Source organism: Carex rostrata, chromosome 7, assembly GCF_964058835.1.
Source record: "Carex rostrata chromosome 7, lpCarRost1.2, whole genome shotgun sequence".
Classification (NCBI taxonomy): Eukaryota; Viridiplantae; Streptophyta; class Magnoliopsida; order Poales; family Cyperaceae; genus Carex; species Carex rostrata.
The window spans coordinates 5954815-5977206 of NC_135924.1; the positions used below are offsets into that span (position 1 = coordinate 5954815).

At 37.4% G+C, this 22392-nt stretch overlaps 2 protein-coding genes across 2 annotated transcripts; one reads left to right on the plus strand and one right to left on the minus strand.

The window, feature by feature from the left end:
• Positions 1-2433: 2433 nt before the first annotated feature.
• LOC144557537 (uncharacterized) lies at positions 2434-4964 on the minus strand. The gene has a single exon (XM_078306119.1). The coding sequence runs from the start codon at positions 4792-4794 to the stop codon at positions 2800-2802; it is 1995 nt and encodes a 664-aa protein (XP_078162245.1). The 5' UTR covers positions 4795-4964; the 3' UTR covers positions 2434-2799.
• Positions 4965-18227: 13263 nt separating this feature from the next.
• Positions 18228-22217, plus strand: LOC144557102 (uncharacterized). Its single transcript, XM_078305639.1, has 7 exons — positions 18228-18405; positions 19231-19734; positions 19822-20102; positions 20250-20329; positions 20769-20821; positions 21131-21220; positions 21613-22217. Exons 1-7 carry the CDS (start codon positions 18228-18230, stop codon positions 21867-21869), a joined length of 1443 nt encoding a protein of 480 aa, XP_078161765.1. The 3' UTR covers positions 21870-22217.
• The last annotated feature ends 175 nt before the right edge of the window (positions 22218-22392 follow it).

Genomic DNA, 22392 nt, shown 5'->3' on the forward strand with positions numbered 1-22392 from the left:
GAAGTAAATAGATAACTAATATTTAGTCTAGTGACAAAAGTAACACCTTCTGTGTGTAAGGTCGTAAGTTCAAAATCTAAATATAAATTTCTTGTGATACTAAATAGTTTGTAGTTTGATATTTTGACGTCCAACTTCTTCTTAAAAAAAAACATGTGTAAAGTTAGAATAAATGTCAGACTTGCAGTACTTATAATTGTTTGTAAAAAAAAGAAAAAATTAATAAATTGAATAATTTTCTTTAGTAAATGAAAATCGTCAAATAGGTGTTATGTTCTTGAACATTTTTCAAACGAAAAGCAGCTGTCTTAGTTTCCTTGGTTTCTATTTTTTTTTTTGACGTATATGCACTCTTTTTAGGGGTGAAAACGGAGCGGATACGGAGCGGATAATGCTGATACCATATCCGCATCCGTCGGATAATGAGCGGATACGAATACGGATACGGATAGTAAACGGATATCAAAATTCAAAACCAAATCCGCCTTAAACGGATACGGATACGGAACGGATAGTCCACGGATACGGATTCGAATACGGATATAAAACGAATAATGGTCGGATAATTAAGATATATTAACTTTTAAGATAAAAATATTAATTATAATATTGAAGAGATAAGAGATGCTATGTTGATATATTATATATATAAAATAAAAGAATGGTAACAAAAGTTAAAGTGGTGCAGTGGTTTGATGCTAAGCCTTGATGTTAGAGGACAAGGGTTCGAATCCCAGCTCAAGCAAATTTGTTTTAGCGCTGAAGGTCCTCCTAGCAGGTTCACCTCAGCATATGGGGTTCTTAGCGGGTCCGATCATGTTCCGGATGGTTCGGATATCCGCTCCGTTTTATACTTACTATCCGTATCCGAATCCGGATATTCTGTGGATATTTGATAATTATCCGAAAGTATCCGGATCCGTTTAATTCGGATTCGGATTACAAGCGGATTCAGAGCGGATATCCGTCGGATAATCCAGCTCCGTTTACACCCCTAACTCTTTTATTCTTTTTAATAATTACGTTATTTTAATAATTACGCTATTTTAATTTTGTTGGCTCCATTAAAAGTGGAAACGAGACGTACTCCCTTCGCTCGCGGCTCTATTTAGATTTTAGATTTTAGACTTAACAAACAAAAACGCCCCTCACTCCGTCAAATCTAAATCCTCATCAAAATGTACTTCGAGATACAAAATTTACATTTTTTTTAACTATATTTTTAGATAGGTAGGAATTCACAACTTTCGGATGATATGAATCTTTAGATCAAGTGATTTTGTATCTATTTAAAAATATTTTAAAAAATGTAAAATTTGACAAAAAAAAAACACATTTTCATATGATTATCATGTTGAGCGAAATGGATCGACTATTTGAACTTTGAAAATAAAAATATACATCTATAGTAAAGACCAAAATATGCTATGCATAGTACAATAGCCTCACTCCAGAAAAAAAAAAAAAGATTACTAGACCAATTACATAATATTCACAACCTTAAGAATACAGCCTATAGTATATCATGCAATACAGATATTAGTTCTCTTGCAATCGAGCAGCATAAGCAACAGCCAGTGGAACTCTCACAATTCTTACTCTTCAAGGCCTCTCTGGAGTGCTTAGAATAGTTTTCATCACTTTTAGACCGAGATAATACAATATAAGATCAGATACCTATTAAATAAGTTTTCAAGGCTGTAGTACAGCACAAAGCTAAACTATAGATAGCACGTTAACCAAACTACATGTGATGTGATATAATTGAAAATTGGGTTTAGGTGCAAAATAAAGTAGACAAGCTGCACACATATTAACTGCATTAAACAAAGCTCAAACACACTATCCGGGATATGACGGCAGTGCTAATATTATCTAATAAAACACAAGCTGGTGGGGTTTTGTTGAGAAACAAGTTACAAAGGGCATTTATGTAATAGTATAATTATAGAATAGCTTAGGGTCCTATTTGTAATTGTGCACTCATATGACACAACAGGGTGAATCGACGATGAATTTAAGTTTTGAATCAGAAAACATTAGGTTTCATCCCATCTCTGAGAGGTACGCTGGGGGGTATTTATTGTAGGATGTAGTTCTTTTCGGTAGGTAATCCAAACATTTCTTATTAGTTATTACTAAACTGAAATGCAAGAGCAGCGAATAATAGTGGGGGCATCCCACGGTAATTTTTTAGGAATATGAGACAAAGGTAAAATAGACAAACCTCCTCTTCAGACTTGAAGAATTCTCTGTCTTCTTAACCTTCTTCTGCTGCTCCATGAAGAACTTGGAGCATAATATTTTGCCAGCATGGCTTTTACAAAGCCAATAATCCACCAGCATAGCTTTTACAAAGCGCTTTCTTAAAAAATTTGAAATCACAATACATCACAGAAAGCAAAATTGAAAGTACCAGCACACTTTTAGAAATTAGAAAAAACAAATTACAATATAGATTCTCTTATAAAGAAATCCAATGGGCTTGAATGGACTCAAATAGGTGAGGAGAATGACACAATACACGATTCAAATATTCGATATTCAATCAAGGAGCAACATTCAATAATAAAACAATTTTTTTCTCCACTCTCGACATGGCAGTACTATCACGTCCCTTGCATATTTAATTTTCACCCAATCATAACGATACATCAGGCGCAAGGCTTTCAGAAATCATGTAAATACAAAAATCCAATGCACAACCCCTCATTAAGAGGGTAATAGTCACAGCATTAGGATCAAACCCTTTGGAAATCATGGCATCTAGAGAATCCAATAAATGCTCCATTTTACCGTTCATCGTAGCCCATCTCTAAGGGTGTTGTACATCACGACATCAGGTTCAAGTCCTTTGGAAATCATGACATCAAGAAAAGTCAATGCCTTCTCAATTTCACCATTCTTGCACAGTCCATCTATAAGAGTGTTGTAGGTCACGACATCAGGCTCATGCCCTTTAGAGCTCATGACATTAAGAAAATCCATTGCATTCTTAATTTCACCATTCTTGCACAGTCCATCTATAAGAGTGTTGTAGGTCACGACATGAGGCTCATGCCCTTTAGAGCTCATGACATTAAGAAAATCCATTGCCTTCTCAATTTCACCATTCTTGCACAGCCCATCTATAAGAGTGCTGTAGGTCACAACATCAGGGTCATGCCCTTTGGAAATCATGAGATCTACAAAATCCATTGCCTTATCAATTTCACCATTCTTGCACAGACAATCTATAAGAGTGTTGTAGGTCACGACATCAGGCTCATGCCCTTTGGAAATCATGATATCTACAAAATCAATCGCCTTCTCTATTTCACCATTCTCGCAAAGTCCATCTATAAGAGTGTTGTAGGTCACGACATTAGGCTCATGCCCTTTGGAAATCATGATATCTACAAAATCAATCGCCTTCTCAATTCCACCATTCTCGCACAGCCCTTTTATAAGAGTGTTGTAGGTCACGATATCAGGCTCATGCCCTTTGGAGGTCATGACATCAAGAAAAGTTAATGCCTTCTCAATTTCACCATTCTTGCACAGCCCATCTATAAGAGTGCTGTAGGTCACAACATCAGGGTCATGCCCTTTGGAAATCATGAGATCTACAAAATCCATTGCCTTATCAATTTCACCATTCTTGCACAGACAATCTATAAGAGTGTTGTAGGTCACGACATCAGGCTCATGCCCTTTGGAAATCATGATATCTACAAAATCAATCGCCTTCTCAATTTCACCATTCTTGTACAGCCCTTTTATAAGAGTGCTGTAGGTCACGATATCAGGCTCATGCCCTTTGGAAATCATGACATCAAGAAAAGTCAATGCCTTCTCAATTTCACCATTCTTGCACAGTCCATCTATAAGAGTGTTGTAGGTCACGACATCAGGCTCATGCCCTTTAGAGCTCATGACATTAAGAAAATCCATTGCCTTCTTAATTTCACCATTCTTGCACAGTCCATCTATAAGAGTGTTGTAGGTCACGACATCAGGCTCATGCCCTTTAGAGCTCATGACATTAAGAAAATCCATTGCATTCTTAATTTCACCATTCTTGCACAGCCCTTTTATAAGAGTGTTGTAGGTCACGACACCAGGCTCATGCCCTTTGGAAATCATGATATTTACAAAATCAATCGCCTTCTCAATTTCACCTTTCTTGCATAGCCCATCTATAACAATGCTATACGAGACTACATTGGGTATACATCCCACCTTAATCATTTTGTGGAGCACTATAGTAGCGGCCTCACCAGTTCTTTTGTCCCGACAGAGGCCTTTGAGTACAGGACTGAAGGTCATGACATTAGCTCTGCGACCCTCTTTAAGAAACAGTCCCAGAAAACCAAACATTAGGCTGATCTGATTAATTCGTGCACAACAGTCCATCAAAACCTCATAGGAATATTCATTAGGACCGATTCCGTCAGCTTGGATTAAGCGGGTGAAGAGGGAAAAAACTGTGGGGTGAGGGTTTCTTGAGGTTTTGGTATAGTCCTTGAGGTATTGATTGATTTGACGGAGGTTCTTGGCAGCCAACAGCCGATCAAACTGGTGAATTGCCTCTTGGTCAGTAATGGCATCCGCCTTCCAATGCCGCCTTTTCTTCTCCTCTTGCTTACCCTTCCAATGCGGCTGACGCCGTGGATTCCGTCTATCAGGTTGAGATTCAGATTGTGGGAACGTGTAACAAACAAGGAAGAGGCCTCGGCGAGAAGTAAATGGGGATGGGGAAGGTGAAGGTGAAAGTGAAAAGAAGGGGGTAAGAGATAAGGTTGAAGACACCATTTGATTTTATTACAGTTTGAACTCCTGCCTTAGCAAGGAATACAGAGAGAAACGGAGTGTCTGAGTGTCAGGGAGAGGAGGAGGGGCACAAAACTAACCGAGTTGAGTTGTGTTGAGTTGAGCTGAAGGGAGTCGCCCACTGACTCTGAAGGAGACGAAGGCTCAGCCGCAAAAGGAGCGATAAGACTAAATGAAAAAACAGAAAAGGGTTAGCGTAACTATTTTCTTTTCCAATAGTGGCCCAAAAAAGCTACTGGATTCAGACATTAGGCCCGCATAAATTACTATAAAGGCCCAATATTTGTAAAAGGAATCAATAAATTACCATTGAATATGAGATGACAAGAGTTTGTTACATTTCCGCTGAGTCTTTCAGATGTAAATAAATTGTACATGCCCAATGACAGGAGCTTGTTACATTTAAAAATCAATTTAAGTTGTGATTTTTTAATCGAAAAGAAAAATAAGTCGCTTTGACTTTGTAATGGATACAATACGGGTAGGATGAAAGCATTTTCATAATCATATCCACTAAGAATAAATTGCCTCTTGACACAATACAAGCAAACACGTGCTACTATTCATCATATGAAATTCTAGTGCTTAAATATAGTTTTTCAGATAATTTAATTAAGTGAAAAGAGAAAGAAAAAAAAATCTAAAAAAAGTTTTTTAAATTATTATTGTATTGAAAATATGTATTCAATTTGAGTTCCGGATTTTATAATCAAAGCATAAGTTATCTGATTTCTTATTAATTTATTACTTTTATCTCATTAATAATAAAAAAAATCATCTAAAATAATCTAGAATTCCGAATGGCAAATATATTCCATACAGATTTGAAAAGTACATTTCTGTATATATCTCTGTCAACATTACAAGCAAAATCCCAAATTTTTAGCTTGTTTGTTTATTCTTCCCTCTTCCATTTTCATCTCCAAGTGTTTGCTCTTCTCTAAAACAGTGCATGGCAGTGAGCTTGTTGTCTCATGCATGAAATGTCTAATCTCTGCATTGGCAAGCCGCCGATGAGGTCGTTGTCTCTCAATGCATCCATTGGTGAGGCGCTAGCAACTCTAAAGAGATGTCCGGAAAGTGTCTTGTGTGTAGTCGCCAATAAGAAGGCGGTTGTCGGAAAGATCGGGGTGGCTGATGTGATATGTTATCTATGCTCCAGTGAGGATAATCTCTTTGATCCTGCTGGTGCTTTGAAGAAACCCGTTTCTGATCTTTTGTTTTCAAAGGAGACTACTGTTGCCAGCGGAGCACTTGTTCGTCGAATTGAGGCTGGTGCAAGGTTGGTAAAAATTTACATGCTGTGTCATTTGGGTTTTTCTGAAATCTTTATGAGCTAGAGACTTACTGAAATCTAAAGTGGATAATTTTCCAAATCTATATAAAATTTATATGGCAAATTACAATTTCATGAAATTAATTAGTCTGGTGCTAAAGGGATGTAACTTGTCGTTTGTTATACCTGAAATTTTGCTTATTTAGGAATGAATGCCATCAAATACTTTTCTTTTTCAAGCAGATTACACATAAAATTAATAACTTATCTGATTATTTGCATAACAGCTTCTTGATACCTACATCCGTACCAAAGGCACATTTTGGATTTTAGAGGAGGACAAGGTTGCCTCCCTTCCTCAGTTTATTCTTTATGTTTGATTTTATGTTTAGGACTGTTTGCTTCTTGAGTCGATGAACATAGAAACAAAGTAAATAATTTATTTGATATATTACTAGGGGTGAAAACGGAGCGGATACGGAGCGGATAATGCTAATACCATATCCGCATCTGTCGGATAATGAGCGGATACGGATACGGATACGGATAGTAAACGGATATCAAAATTCAATACCAAATCCGCCTTAAACGGATACGGATACGGAACGGATAGTCCACGGATACGGATTCGAATACGGATATAAAACGAATAATGGTCGGATAATTAAGATATATGAACTTCTAAAATACAAATATTAATTAAAACATTAAATATAAATATTAATGAACTTATAAGAGATGAAAGATAATCTATTCATATAATATATATATATCAAATAAGTGTATGGTAACAAAAGATGTTGTGGTGTAGTGGTTTGAAGCTTGGTCTTAAGGCATTGAGATGGGAGGACATGGGTTCAAATCCCACCTATAGCAAATATTTATTCCTCTTTTATATGGGTTTGGCCAAATTATCCGAATTCGGATAATCCGGATATCCGCTCCGTTTAGGACTCCGAATCCGTATCCGTATCCGGATCTTTTATGGATTTCCGAAAATTATCCGAATCCGTATCCGGGAATTATCCGAATCCGGATTATCCGGATTCGGATTATATCCGGATACGGAGCGGATATCCGCCGGATAATCCGGCTCCGTTTTCACCCCTATATATTACCGACATGTCAAATCTATATATGATTTAATTATAGCTGCCTGTTTTCATCTTCGAACAATATTCCAAGTAGATGAAACAAATATGATTGTACAATTAATTATAGATGGGCCTAAAAATTGGCATGGGATGGGCGTGTTAGACATTGAAATTGGGCCACAGTTGGAACCATTAGAATTACTACTAGATTTCATTCAGAAATACGCCATCCATGATCCATCCTAAGAGAGACAAGACACCATATCGTCTGAGGTAACAGAATATTTATGTTTGGATCAGGGCCGTCCGATTGGAATCCTGACCAATCCGGTCCGGGGTAGAATGCACGGATCCACTTAATAATCCTGTCGGATTCTGATTAGACGGTTTAGATTAGCAGAAATATTCTGTTACCTTAAAAAGTAACTGAGGTGTGAGGGAGCGCTAAAAGAAAAAGGCGATTAAGAGGCGATCAAAAGGCGATTGCCAAAAAACAGAAAAAGATTCCAGATCTAGAAAAAACAAAAGAAAAATTGCGAAAAGGAGAATAAAAATCCCTCGTCAGCCTATGGCGCTCTCGCTCAATCCATTTGCTGTACTTAGTGGATCAGATCAGAAGGCCTCAATTGAGGCGTTAGAAGAACAAATCAAAGTTTTGAAAAAATCAATTCTCCAGCCCACAAGCCCAGCAATGGCGTCCAGCCCAGCAATGGCGTCATTCCGTTCGAATTCTGATCGCAACAGCTTCCCTGCTACGACTGTCACTAAAAGCCAAAAGATCTCCCACTGGCAGCCTCGAAACGGTTCATTTCCTGCTACAGTACTGCGCACACGAAAAGAAGCGGTGCGATTGAAAATTGACGCCTTGCGGGCCTCTTCTTCCACAAAACATCCTGTTTGCTTTCGTTGTGCAGAGAAAGGGCACTTTGCTCAACAATGTCGAAATGCCGTATTGTGCTTCGTTTGCAACAAGCTAGGTCATAGATCAGACCGATGCCGATCGGTTACTGATCTGCCTCCCGCTCCGCGCAAACCTCCCTCTTCACACCGCCCTCCGCCTGCCCCTCCTGTTTCTGCACAACCTCCCTCTCTCTCTTCTAGTGATTTCCCTGCGCTCCTTCCACCTATACTTCCGTTACCTTCTAATCCCGCTTCACCTCCGTCCTTCTTTAAGGCTACTCCGGCTGCAATGAGTTCCAAGGCAATGAAAGCCCCGATTCGTACACTCTATGTCACCGAAGATAGTGAGGCGCTCGAACAGCAATTTCAAAGGAGCTTCTTCCTTACCGATGAGCCGGGATGGGGAGCGGTCCGCATTGAACAAGCTTTAAAGAAGCTGGTCCGACATTTTAACTGGCTTGCTGCTCGTTTTGACGAAACTCGGTACCTGATTGAAGCTCCCTCTCCTCACTGGCTAGAGAATGTGCTGAATCGCGGCTCTGTGATGCTCGATAACATTGTGTTCAAAGTTGCTCCATGGGACCCGTGCTACACAGAGGGTCTACGGATGATCCCTTCTTGGATCCGAATCCGTGGTTTTCCTATGAAATTTTGGAAGTGGGAGGAATTTGAAGGTATTTTTGCTGATTTTGGTGCCACAGTCCTCGAGTTGGATCCTGCCACCCGATTCAAACGTGACTGGCGTTTTGCGAGAGTCAGAGTTGGTCTATGCGATCCGCTGCTTCTCCCGACAGTGCACTGGGTCATGCACAGAGACGCTCATGGCTTTCTGGCACGTTTTGATCTCATCTTCGAGCTTGAACATCAGCATGACACAGGTGCAGGACCTTGGAAATCGAAGAAACCAGTTGATCCGATGAAGCGCAAACCGCCAGGAGGCAATACCGGCATCTCCATTGCTGATAATGCCACACCTCGCCTTGCTCCAGCTCCTAGCAATGGACAGCAACAGGATACTGGTAAAGGTAAAAATCCTGCCCCCACTGATGATCTCTCAGATTCGGATGCTGATGATGATGACATGCCACCCGCTTCCCCTCCAACGGGGATGGCAACGGGTTCACGGGCTCTCCCTACCCAACAGCTTGAACGGGGCTCTTCCTCTGGACTCCCTCCTCCTCCTGCCACCTTTCACCCTTCATATCCTTCCTATCTGAGATCTTACCCTGCTGATCGGTGCCCTTCTTCTTATGCACCATGGCAGCCAGGTGAAGAAATTGTACAAGCGGAAATGGAAATCCGAGACCAGACTCCTATTCCTGCCAACAGGGATGCCGTTCCTGACTTTGATGCTCCGATAGAAGAACCTGATGACTCTGAATGCCTTGGACCAATTCCACCTGTGACACTCGAGCCTCTTTCCAACCGCAAGGGAATGGTACATCCTACTTCGCAATCTCAGCATTGTGCCTCTTCTGCCATTCCTGCCACCATTAGTCATCTTGTGACTACGGATACTAGCTCTACCCCCTCTACTGCCTTTTCCCTCTCTCAACCTGAGCTCCATGGGTGTGTTTCTAACTCAGCCGTGCAGGCATTCACTATTCTCATGAATCACCTGGTTAATCCTCTGCACCTCAGAGATAACACAGTTCCCACCCTAGCCCCTATTTCTCCACCAGGGGCTGCCCCTACTAAAGAAGTTCACACAGTCACACCACAAGTTCAGGAGAGCACTACCACCAGGAGGAAACGCATAGAATTTCATGTTGGAGACCTGAGACGAAGTACCAGGATTCGGGCTCAAGGATCAGCCCAATCTATGTTAGCTAAGGCACAAGATAGAGCTCAGCATAGAGGTACTACTACCACCACAGTTACTTTACTTCGTTCTTTTCCTTATACTAGATTGACAGAAACTGAGGTTTCTGATCTATTTAGGGCTTACAACATAAAAATAGGTATTAATGATTTAGAGGCGGATGCTATTGTTAGGGCTATGAAACATCTTGATAGGGCTGAATTTGATAAACTGATTGCTCAAGCATTTACCAAGCTCAAAGCTATGCCTCAGGATCAGTTTTTGATTTTAGATTTTTCACCTGAGGGACACTTAGTTGTTAAATGAATATTTTAAATTGGAATATAAGGGGTATGAATGCAGATAGAAAACGACACATTTTACATGACTTGTTAAAGGATAATCACGTAGATGTGGTAGCAATACAAGAAACTAAGAAAGTTAGTTTTAATGATAGGATTTTACGATCACTCTCTTCTCATATAGACACTTGGAACTGGCTACCTTCGCAAGGTAGATCAGGAGGAATTTTAGTAGGAGCAGCTAGCTCTAAATTTCAAATAGTAGAATGTAACTTGCTTCAGTTTTCTATGCAATTAGTGTTACAATCTAGATCTGATCTCCAACGCTGGATGTTAATTGTTGTGTATGCACCTGTAGATAGGACGCTTAAGTCTCCCTTTTGGGAGGAACTTAAGCAATGTAGGGTTCATAGGACATAACCTCTCATACTATTAGGGGATTTCAATACTATCAGATATCGCCATGAAAGAACTGGTCCTAGTTTTGATATTAGGATTAGTAGACAGTTTAATGATTTTATACAAGACCATCACCTCATAGAATTTAAATTACCTAGGAAACAATATACTTGGTCCAATGGTAGACAGTCGGCTTTATTAGATAGAATATTTTTTACTCAAGAATGGTCAGACCTCTTCCCTACTGGTACTATTAAGAATCTAAGCTCGTATGGGTCTGACCATTGTCCCCTCTTGTTACAAACCCAATCTGGTGTAAGCCCTCCTTCTCCTATCTTCAGATTTGACCCTGAATGGGTCAAGAATGAAGAATTTGTTCGACTTGTTTACAAATGGTGGTTGGCATCCCCCATCTCTCCACATGATAATTTTGGGTACCAATGGCATAAGAAAATGAAAATGATGAAAAAGAAAATTACGGGGTGGGCTAAAAATTATTATGGGGAGAGAAAACGACTAAAACAACAAGCCAATACCATCCTAGTTACATTGGAAAAAATAAAAGAAGAAAGAGAGCTTACACCTGATGAATTAGTTCAATGGCAACACTATAAAACTGTTTTAGATGATATCTACTTAGATGAGGAAATAGTTTGGAAAATTCGATCAAAACAGAAGTGGTTGAAAGAGGGTGATCGAAATACAAAATATTTTCACATGGTTGCTGCCCACCGCAGAAAAAATAATATTATCCATAGTCTCGATACTGACTCAGGCATAGTGACAAAACTACCTGATATTCAAAGAGAGGTTTATCTTTTCTATAAAAATCTTTTAGGGGAACCTGGGGTCAAACTTGCTGAGTTAGGGGTAGATTTTTGGTCTGAAGACCTTCAACTGACTGAGTTTGATCGCCAGATTTTTGAAATTCCCTTTTCTGAAGAAGAGTTACATAAGGCTGTTTTTCAATCAGATCCCACAGGGGCACCAGGCCCTGATGGGTTTTCATTTCTTTTTTATCAATTTTTTTGGGAGTTGATTAAATCTGAACTTCTCCTTATGTGTCACAAATTCTTTGAAAATAACCTTGATTTGCGATATCTGAACAAATCAGTTATCTGCCTCTTACCGAAAAACACTAACGCTTCTCATCTTAAACAATTTCGACCAATTAGTTTGGTAAATTGTAGTTTCAAAATTCTATCCAAGTTGCTTACCTTTCGAGTAGAACCAATTATGCAACGATTAATTGATAATAGCCAATCAGCCTTTCTTAAAGGACGGTTTATTCTAGATAACGTAGTTCTTAGTCAAGAAATCATTCACTATGCCATTAAAAAGGATCAACAAGGGGTAGTGATAAAACTCGATTTCGAGAAAGCATACGATAAGATTAATTGGGATTACTTACTTGAGGTAATGCAAGGGAGATCCTTTGGTAATAGATGGCTTCAATGGATCAGAAACTGGATGTATAGCTCACAATCGTGTGTCAATGTAAACGGGTCTCTTACTAATTACTTCTCTTGCCAGAGAGGGGTGCGTCAAGGGGACCCACTTTCTCCATTTCTATATATCCTTGCGGCTGATACCTTAAGTCGATTGTTCAACATTGGTAAATACAACAAAATTTTATTAGGACTTGGACCTCCCTGTTTTGACCATCAATCAGCTATGACCAATTGTCATTACGCTGACGATACAATCTTATTCCTTCAAGCCACCCCACAAAATGTTGAAAGAGCTTGGTGGACACTTAGAGCTTTTGAGGCCTTATCAGGCATTCGGATTAATGAACAAAAAACTGAACTGTATGCACTTAATATAGATACAAATTTAGCTCAGATTCTAGCTGATTTATTTCATTGTAATCTTGCTCAATTTCCTTTTACATACTTGGGGGTTCCTTTACATAATTCTCCTCTGTTACTTAAAGATTGGCAGTTTTTGTTGGATAAAGTAGATAAAAAATTACAAAGCTGGAAAGGGAGGCTCATATCTATTGGTGGTAGGCTGACCTTAGTTAATGCTGTTCTCACTTCTATACCTTTGTATGCTTTGTCTATATATAGGATACCAAAAGGGATACTAACCAAATTAGATAGATATAGACGTAAATTCCTTTGGCAGGGTTATGGCACCAATGCCACAAAACACTCTTTACTAAATTGGCCTAGTGTGTGCTTAACCAAACAAAATGGTGGTATGGGAGTTTTAGACTTAGATTTGATGAACATTGCTTTATTGGCCAAGTGGGTGTGGAAATTCAAAGATCCTACATACAACAGCCAGTGGAAAATCTTAATTACCTATAAATATGACATAGAATCTTTGCCACCATCAAACTTTTGGAAAGCTGTATTAGATATTGCTCCTCTTGTTCAACACAGTATTTCTTTCTCTCCTAATTGCTCTACTACTGTTTCTTTTTGGAATGATATTTGGTATGGGGAATGCAGTCTTGCCACATTATTTCCACACTTATTCAATAAATGCACTCTTCCTAATATACCCCTGCATGAAGTATTGGCAGATCAAGGGGGCAATTTAAGGTTCAACAGACACATATATGGGATGGACTTGAAAGATTGGGATGATTTACAAAATATTATATGTACGTTAGTTATTGATGACACCCACCCTCCAATGCGATGGAGATGGTCCTCTTCCGGGTTTTTTAATGTTAAATCTTTATATCAATTTCTAAATTTTAGAGGCACCAAACTCATACAACCAATGATTTGGTGGAATCTACAAATACCCCCTAAAATCAAAGTCTTTATGTGGTTAGTCCAAAAACGGAAAATCCTTACCAAGTCTCAGTTAGCTAAAAGGGGGTGGCAGGGGCCTACACAATGTCACTTTTGTCAGGAATATGAAACGGTCAACCATCTTTTTATTCAATGTGCATGGGTTAGGCAACTATGGTTTTGGTTAGGCCAATGCCAAGATGAATTCAGTAATTGGAGTTCCATTCAGGACATCATGACCTTTGCGTATAAGTTACAACCCTCACAGCAAAAGGCCTTTCTTACTATCTTTAGTGCATTAACTTGGACCGTTTGGAAAATTCGAAATGATATTTGCTTTAATCATGCCTCTCTACCTACAGGTCGTAACACAATTATTCTTATTATTTCTCTCACATTATATTGGACAGGTAATGAAGTGGGTCAGATTGATGAGGCGGTGCAGACTTGGCTGCCGCAGTCACTGGAGGACATACCGCTTCGCACTTATGCTGGGGATGACGAGATGGTGTTGGTCGAAGACGCTCACACGGGGGTATCAACTGATGCTGCATGAAATCTGACTAAAAATCTATATAGCTCTCTAGTTATATTACATTTTGGATCTATGTCATATTTGCTGATTGTGTCAGCTCTATTTTTGAGATTCTGTTTTGTTGGTTATACCATCTATGGTATCATGTTAGTGGGTTTTTTTTTTTTTTTTTTTTTTTTTTTTTTTTTTTTTTGCTTAGTTGACAGGGGCAATATTAGCATATCTCTACTAAAAACACTGATGTTTCTGTAATCTAAGTTTCTGCAATGAAACGGGCTTAATAGCCTCATTTTCAAAAAAATATTCTGTTACCTTAGGTGATACGAATTCTGAGAAAATTGTACCATTTCGCTCATCTCAAGTCCTCTTTGACTGAGAGCTCAAACACTCGCCTCCACGGCTCCACTTAATAGCCCCTCTCGCAGCGTTGCCACTCTCTGTCTCTCTCCTCGCCACGCCGTGCTCTCGTTCTTTCCCTCACAACCGCATCGCCACGGATCGAAGCGCCTTCTTTTGCTATCGCGGATGCAAACGCAGGTTTAACTCCTCTCTCTCTCTCTCTCTCTTTAATCAATCCAGTTTTAGGGGACCATCTCCAACTAATACTATAAGTGGGCCTTCTTTTTCTTTCGTACTTGTGTATTAGCTTGGGAATAACTTATAAAAGTTGTTTGCGGTTTTCTTACATTTGAATACAGATCTCGTGCATGTAAGGTGTTTGGTGGTATTTTTCACAACTGGTGAATGATGGTGGTTATAGATTTCACCGGAGAGAATTAGTGAGTTTCCTGACCCAATTCTTACCCACATTCTCTTGTTTGTACCTATTGAAGAGGCCGTGTGCACATGTATATTGTCCAAACGATGGATGAGGGTTTGGGCATCTTTGCCTGTTCTCGTCTTTGACGATCATAAAACCCCATATGATCGTCTAACAGAAGAAGAGTACCAACAACGTGAAGCTAAGTTTCTAAGATTCCTTGGTGGCGTCATTTTCAATTGAGAGACGGCAACCCTGGATACATTCAAACTGACATGGTGGGGCAATGACAGGAGCACTCATTATCTTGTATTTGGATTTCTTTGCTGTGTTGCCATGTGTAGACCCCGTGTATTATCAATCCATATGGAAACTTGCACATTTCTCAACTTGCCTGTTTCAATTTTCACATGTACGTCCATAGAGGAGATGTCATTGCAGCTTGAAACTGATGATGTAAATCGCGAGAATAATTTGGATGATGATATAATGAGAATGATTATATCGGGGTGTCCTGTTCTAGAAGAATTAGTTTTGGAGTATTGCTGGATGGAAGTGAGTATGATTTCCTCTAATGTGCTGAAGAAGTTGGTACTTAGGCGATGCTTGCAATGTAGTACTCTGGAGATTTCTTGCCCAGGAGTTTTGTTTCTGATCATTATCACTATGCATATGAGTGGGATTATATTGAAGAATATGGCATCTCTTGTCACAGTTGACATCTGTTTTATAGATGACGATGTATCTGACTTTAGGATTCTCGGTGGTCTTTCAAATGTCACAAGTCTAAATCTAATGATATTTAGTAACGTTATGGTATTTAGCTAGTAGTTTGGTGAAAAAAAAAAATTTGATTAAACTCAATGCCATAGAAAAATACAAATCCATTTTTAAAACTGTTATTTGTCATCCGATTGTGAACTTTTGATTTTTTTTTCGCGAACAAAGCCGAGTGAAGATGATACAGAAGAAGAGTTTCAAGATGATATTTCATTTCGACATATGTACCTTGAAGCAGTGAAGATAAGCTGCCCGGGGAAGACTGTTAAGTTGGCTGGGGAGGTGGTTCGCAATTTAATTGGCAAAGTAGAAACAACAGCAAATATTATTATCTCGTAAGTTTGTCACCTCCCGTTACATTGTTTGACATCTTTGGCTAACTAGTCAATTTGTTGACATTGTTTGACATTGTTTGATAAATATTATTGTTACATCGTAAGATTGTTTGACATGTTTGGCTAATGCTTTTGTTGTCTAACTAGTCAATTGATGATCAATACGTGTTCTTAGTTTTCTTCTGGATATTTATCTTTACATCAGAACTGTTGAAAAATTATCTTGTCTTTACCTTTGTTCAATGCACTTAATATGTGTGTAGCTTATATTACATTACATCATAGCGACATGATGTACTACGACCTTGATAAACCTTAGAATACTTATCGAATAGGTTTTAAACATCAAATTCAAACTAATTAAATCAATTTATTTCATGAATGATGCATTTACATGTTAAATATATATTTTTTTAATTCATTTAATATGAAGTCAAGTAATAAAAAAATAATATTGAAAAATAAATGTATTAAAATTACTTATAAATGTTTTTTTTTATTTACTCCCCAACTTTATAGTAGATGAATTTTAAAATTCATAAACTATACATGTAAATACATTACTTGTGAACAAGTAGATCGGTTTTAAAGATTTGGATCGTCGTTTAAAACCTATTCAATAGATTTTTTAGGTCATAGCACGGACTCTATATATTATATTTATTTATTTCTATTTAATAAAAGCATACTATTAATATTTATTTTACTATTAAAGTTATTGATAACGCACTCTCCGTTGCCGTTTGATCACCTGATATCTGATCTTATCCTGTGTTATCTCGATCTAAAAGTGTTGAAAACTATTCTAAGCACTCCAGAGAGGCCTTGAAGAGTAAGAATTGTGTGAGTTTCACTGGCTGTTGCCTATCTTACTCGATTGGAGGGGAAAGAATATCTGTATTGCATGATATACTCGAGGCTGTATTTTTTAGGTTGTGAATATTATGGAATTGGTCTAGTAATCAATCTCTATTAATTTCTTCTGGAGTGATGCTATTGTACTATGTATAGGCATTTTTGGTCGGATGCATATCTTCATTTTTAAAGTCCAAACAGTCGATTCGTTCCGCTCAACATGATCATCATATGAAAACGTATTTTGGTGCCAAATTTTACATCTTTTATAATATTTTTTTCAAGTAGGTACAAAATCACTTATTTAAATATTCTAGATCATTAAAAAGTAGTGAATTTGTATCTATTCAAAAAATAGAAAAAAGAATGTAAAATTTTGGCATCCAAGTACATTTTCATATGGGAAAATCAAATGGTTCGGAATGACTAATTAGACTTCAAATATTAAAGTTATGAACCAATGTGTGCTATGTGTAGGATAAATAATTCCGTTACACACTCAAATTGATTAGCTTCAAAATCCAAAATTTTAAAGGCGAATAGAAGTTAATATAGGAAATGTCATGAACAATCTAACAAACAAATTGATGAACAATGTTTACTTTTATTCTAAGCAACCATATATACCTCATCACTCATTGTTTTTTTTTTTTGAAATTCTTGGCAGAGGCTCATCACTCATTGTTATAGTAACAAAATTTGCAAACAAATAGAGAATTATTCATTTTCAGCACACTCCTTAACAAATAGACAAATTAAACAGTTTGTCATATTATTTCCGATTTATTCATGAAGAATTCATTTTTTGTAAACTTTAATATTCTTTTTATATACACATAAATTTTATATAAATAGTGATATCAGTTCAATCGCCATATCGGTAATGCTAATTTTCTATTTATAAAAAATAATATAAAATAATATCGCAGTAATAATACCTCTCCTAATTAATCAGTCTTGTAAATAACAGTATATGGTCATCGGACGGACAAGCAATTAATCGGTCATAAACTCATAATTAAAAATAATCAGCCGATTAGTTGAGAAAATCCGTAACAGTTGATTAATCGGCCGATTGATTAATCGATTTAAACGGACGTTTTTCACAACAATGCTCCTAACTCTATCCAAATCAGATATCAAATTTGGGGTTAATCATATAATTTAATTAAATAACCATTTGTTATTATTGTGAATGTGATAAAAGAGACATCAAATTGAAGCAGCATAAAATCTTACTTTACATCTTCTAATACAGTCAAATTACTTTACATTGCGCTATGCACAGTACCATAGCCTCATTCTCCATTACCTTTCCTTTCCTAACAAAAGACATAAATACGATCACATTTTCTCCACTCCCTTTCCTTACGGTTTGGGATTCGGGCTAACGCTGGGGGCAGTATTATTGGGCTTTGAGATTCGTGCCAAGTAAAAATGAACGGTCCAGATGGAGAAGATGTGAATTTTGTCAGCCCTTTCTCCCTTGAGTCACGTTAAATACTCCCTCCCAGCAACAGGGAAAACTCGCCATTAAAGAATTCTCTTTGAGATCCTTCTCCGATCGAATTTATCCCGTCTCCAGTTCAAATCCTTCGCTCAAACCTTTCTTTCTTTCTCTCGTCACAATGGACTTTGATGATGAAGGATCCCAGATTAACGAACTTAGACCGGTCACAATACAAACAGAGCTTGATCGGATGGTCGAACAGGCATTAGTCGACCGGACTGGCACACCCTCTGATGACCAATGGTTGACTCACACTGGTCGTATCCTCAGTAATCCTGATACGCTCAGGAGCTATGGTTTGTTCATACCTCTCTTCTTTTCCTTAATTCTTGAAAATCTTGTACGAACCAAGATTTCATAATGAAGAAGGTTTTTTTTTCTCTCTCTCTTTTGGTATATTTCGAAAATCTTTGTTTTTCTTTCTCTCATTTACTAATGCTTGATAAGTTTTTGTTTTAATGCTGCTGAAAGCCGAAAAGCACTATGCATCGTTGAACCCCAGAATTTACTTATACTATGGAATAATCGAATCTATCCTTGTAATTAATGGTCATTTACTTCTATATATCAGAATCTATATATCCTTGTAATTGTTGCAGAGAGCTGAAGTTCTGGTAATATGCAACTCTACAGATATATTTCTTTTTTACTATGTAAACCAGAGTTAGGAGTTGTAATCAAGGTTAGTACAGAGGTTAAGACTTAAGAGGGATTGTAAATTTGTAATATGCTATAAATAGCAAACAGTGACACTTGTAAATTCATTAAAAAAAGAAAAAAAAAAATTCCATTTCTCTTTCTAAAATGTTATAGTTTGTTCCTTTTTTTTTTCATTTCTTTAATTAGGTTCTTGAAAATCTGGAAAGAACCAAGATTTCATAATGAACCAGGGTTTTTATTCGGGTAAATATTTTAACAGAGTAGTTTTGGCTTCATGCAGCATACTAACCTTATGCAGTGACGTTTTAATTCTATAGTATGTGCGCTACAGGAATCCAAAACTAATCTCTCTTTTTGGTATCTTTAGAAAATCTTTTTACCAATCTTGCATGCTGAATATCTCTTTAAACCTCTAATATTGAACATGTTTACTAATTGATTATTCTCTTCTCCTTGTTCAGAAATGGATCTAGATAAGAGCATACCCTTGCTTCACATTGGACCAGCAGCACCCAGTACATCCACTGGCTCTATGCCAAGAGAAAGCACTCCAACACCACCCACTGAGACCTATGAACTGGGTCCATATAAAATCCATCCCAGGTTTATCAATCAAGTTGCCATAGCCAAACTAATGAAGAATATGCCCTTATTATGGAATCTGGAAGATTTTCCAAACTGTTGGGCTCTTTGGCTAGAAAACCCAAATGTACTACATACCTTTTTATTATTCCAGTTACATAAAAATGTGTGGAAGGAAAGTTTCAAAGCTGATGTAACAGATAGTATCAACAACCGGTATGAGGTTCCAAAGGTGGCATGCATGTATTATGCTCAATCTGGTATTCCACATGGAACAGAGCAGAATCAGTTTCAACTTGGTTTGATGGGTTTCAGTTTTGTTGACACCTCAGGCAAAGGATCAGAGAGTTCAAATGCAAACCGGTCAGAATCGGCACCTTCTTGTAAGTCTATTACCAGAGTCTACTTTTTTTTGTTCCATTTTTGTTTGACATGTTATGCACCTGAACCACAACATGGATTAATGGCAGCAACAAAAAGGAAGAAAGGACAAATAAAAAGACAGAAAAGAAAAAATATAGCAGCCAGAAGGGGAACTAGAGGAGCTAGTTCGTCACTGACGGAACAACTACCTGACGATTTTATACCAGACGCTCGAGCTAATTCATCACAGACAAAACAAGTACCTGACAGTGATGATGATGATGAATTGATGGGCCTATCCTATTGGCAAAAAGTTCACAAAAGATCAATCGATATGCTTGTGCCAATCATATTATCTGATGCCACTCTTTCAAGACATTGCAAGGAGGTTAGGCATTTATTTTTCAGAATTTTTCTTTCTCACACTAAGCTTTGTATTGTACTGATAATTGTTATTCTTTCTAGCGGCATGTGTCAGTATGTTTCATGATATTTATTATTTGTTCTTTCTTTTGCTTTTAACTTTATTACACAGCAAGGACGATCAGTTGACCGTGCTTATCTTTCAATGCTTAAAACTGTTGACAGACTGCTTTTGGCTAACAATATGATTCAGTTAGTCATATGATACCCTTTTTGAAATTCATTTTTTTCATTAAAAACATTCATATACTTCGGTCATATTCCTTAGAACTCTCAGGCTTTACTGATGGCTGATCTCTGGAACTGTAATAAGATAGTCTATGATTACAACATTATGTCATAATCTGATTAAACAATTCAATGTTACTTCTTTAATTTTGACATAACTGACTTGACAATTATGCATGGCAACAATACCTCATTCAAATGGGATAACTTACAGAAGTAATTCATGATTATAAAATTATGTAAATTGGGGCTTGCATCCAAAAACCCCTCCAAATTTGCATTGTAATCCCTTGTAAGTTTGGCATGTCTACTGTATATTTTTCCTTTTCCTTAAAATTGTTTGATGAGCTGTTATGCTAGTTCCAATCCAATCCAATCTTATGCCTCCCTACTGACATTGCAGCAATTCTGTATGTGGCTGCAGAGATAGGTATGATGCAGTACTCAATAACCTAGGTAACATTGATAGTACTCATTCTATTATCCTCTCCTGTTGCTTTGTTCACAGACTAACTCTAATATTTCACTGTTAACTGGTGTAACCAAACTTGAGTATTCAGTTCCCTATACAATCAAAGTGAAATACAGTAATTTGAACTCACTGGAACTGACTAGAGGATGCATCTTTATGGTTTATGAATGAAGAAAATGTCTGATATATATTATACCTGCATATTTTGTAAGAGACTGAACTTACTGTTAAAAATCAAGCCACTGGCAGTATCTGAAATTTAATCCTACTATGGAATACTTGTTTTGTAACAGACTTGGAACTTGGTGAATATATCCGTCCTATCCTGGAAAAATTGTATCCAATTTCATATATCGTGGATTATATTTGGGGTGCATCTAACGGTAAATATTCTACTACATTCATGTATAAATTTACACACTTAGTCATTGGAAATTAAGCTGCTATAACATGCATCACTTGGTACATTTTAGCATGGTGTTCTCATGCCATCATAACTGCAAGTTTATACTGTTAGAAGCAGTGAACTGATTTCTACATTTCAATTTCCACATGTTACATAGTAATGCACATACTAGCACTGAACTCAAATGGGTTCCTTACAAGAATCCCATATGACAATATATAGTCATAGCCATTCAGATTTAATAGGTGTACTACCATCTGTCGACTGCTTGTACTGGACTAGCTGGAACAACCTTTTGATGACTTCACATTTTGAGTGCTGGCATTTAATTTTTTTTCTTAATTAATATTGATGCTATGCGCATTTTAGATGGCAGTACTGGCATGACTCGAAATGTGGCAGTGCCAGAGGAGCTTTTTGCGTTGCAATTGGCAGAAATGGAGCATATGGGGTTCATGGACAGGGGAGAAAATGTCATTGCTCTGCTCAGTTCTTGGGGTGATGTGGAAAAGGCTGTCAAGAGGCTTACTTTTATTAAAAAAAAATCTGAAGAGGCCGGGGAGGATGATAGTGATGATAGCAATGATAGTTCTTGGGAGGATGATAGTGATGAAAATGCTTTCTAGTGTTTCTTGAAACATCCTGAGATCATTTTTTTTTCTTTTTTTATTATTTGCACTTTTGAGATGATCTCTTTTGAAAGATAAACTAGGAATAATCTCACCAAGTTTGGTTTTTCATTATTGTCACATTGCCCATGATTGGTGTTTCTCTTTTTACTTTTTTTTTCACTTTCTTTTTTCTTGGTAAGTGTAAAAATGATCATTTGTGTGACATGCTTAATTGATTAGACCTTATTTGAAGATCCAAGAGAATGCAAGTATGCAACCTCATGCATTACTTCTGTAAATTACTTGAGAATATATCCAATTGATTTATGTTACGCATTAGCAACTTGCTGAAAGTTGTACATTGAGAGGCATAATTAAAAGAAACAAAATATGGGTTGGAGATTGAGAGGCATAATCATTATATATTTTCAATCTACAATAGATCAACTACATTTTAAATACTAAAAAAAGAAAGCAATGCAGATTGTAACAAATGGATGCTAAAGAGGAATTTTCTTATTGATGTTTTAAGATTTAA

Coding starts and splice junctions, on each gene's coding strand:
- LOC144557537 (XM_078306119.1), bottom strand. CDS start 4,794: ATGGTGTCTTCAACCTTATCTCTTACCCCCTTCTTTTCACTTTCACCT.
- LOC144557102 (XM_078305639.1), top strand. CDS start 18,228: ATGGACTTTGATGATGAAGGATCCCAGATTAACGAACTTAGACCGGTC. Junction 18,406..19,230: donor TGATACGCTCAGGAGCTATG/GTTTGTTCATAC, acceptor CTCCTTGTTCAG/AAATGGATCTAGATAAGAGC. Junction 20,330..20,768: donor TTGGCTAACAATATGATTCA/GTTAGTCATATG, acceptor CTGACATTGCAG/CAATTCTGTATGTGGCTGCA.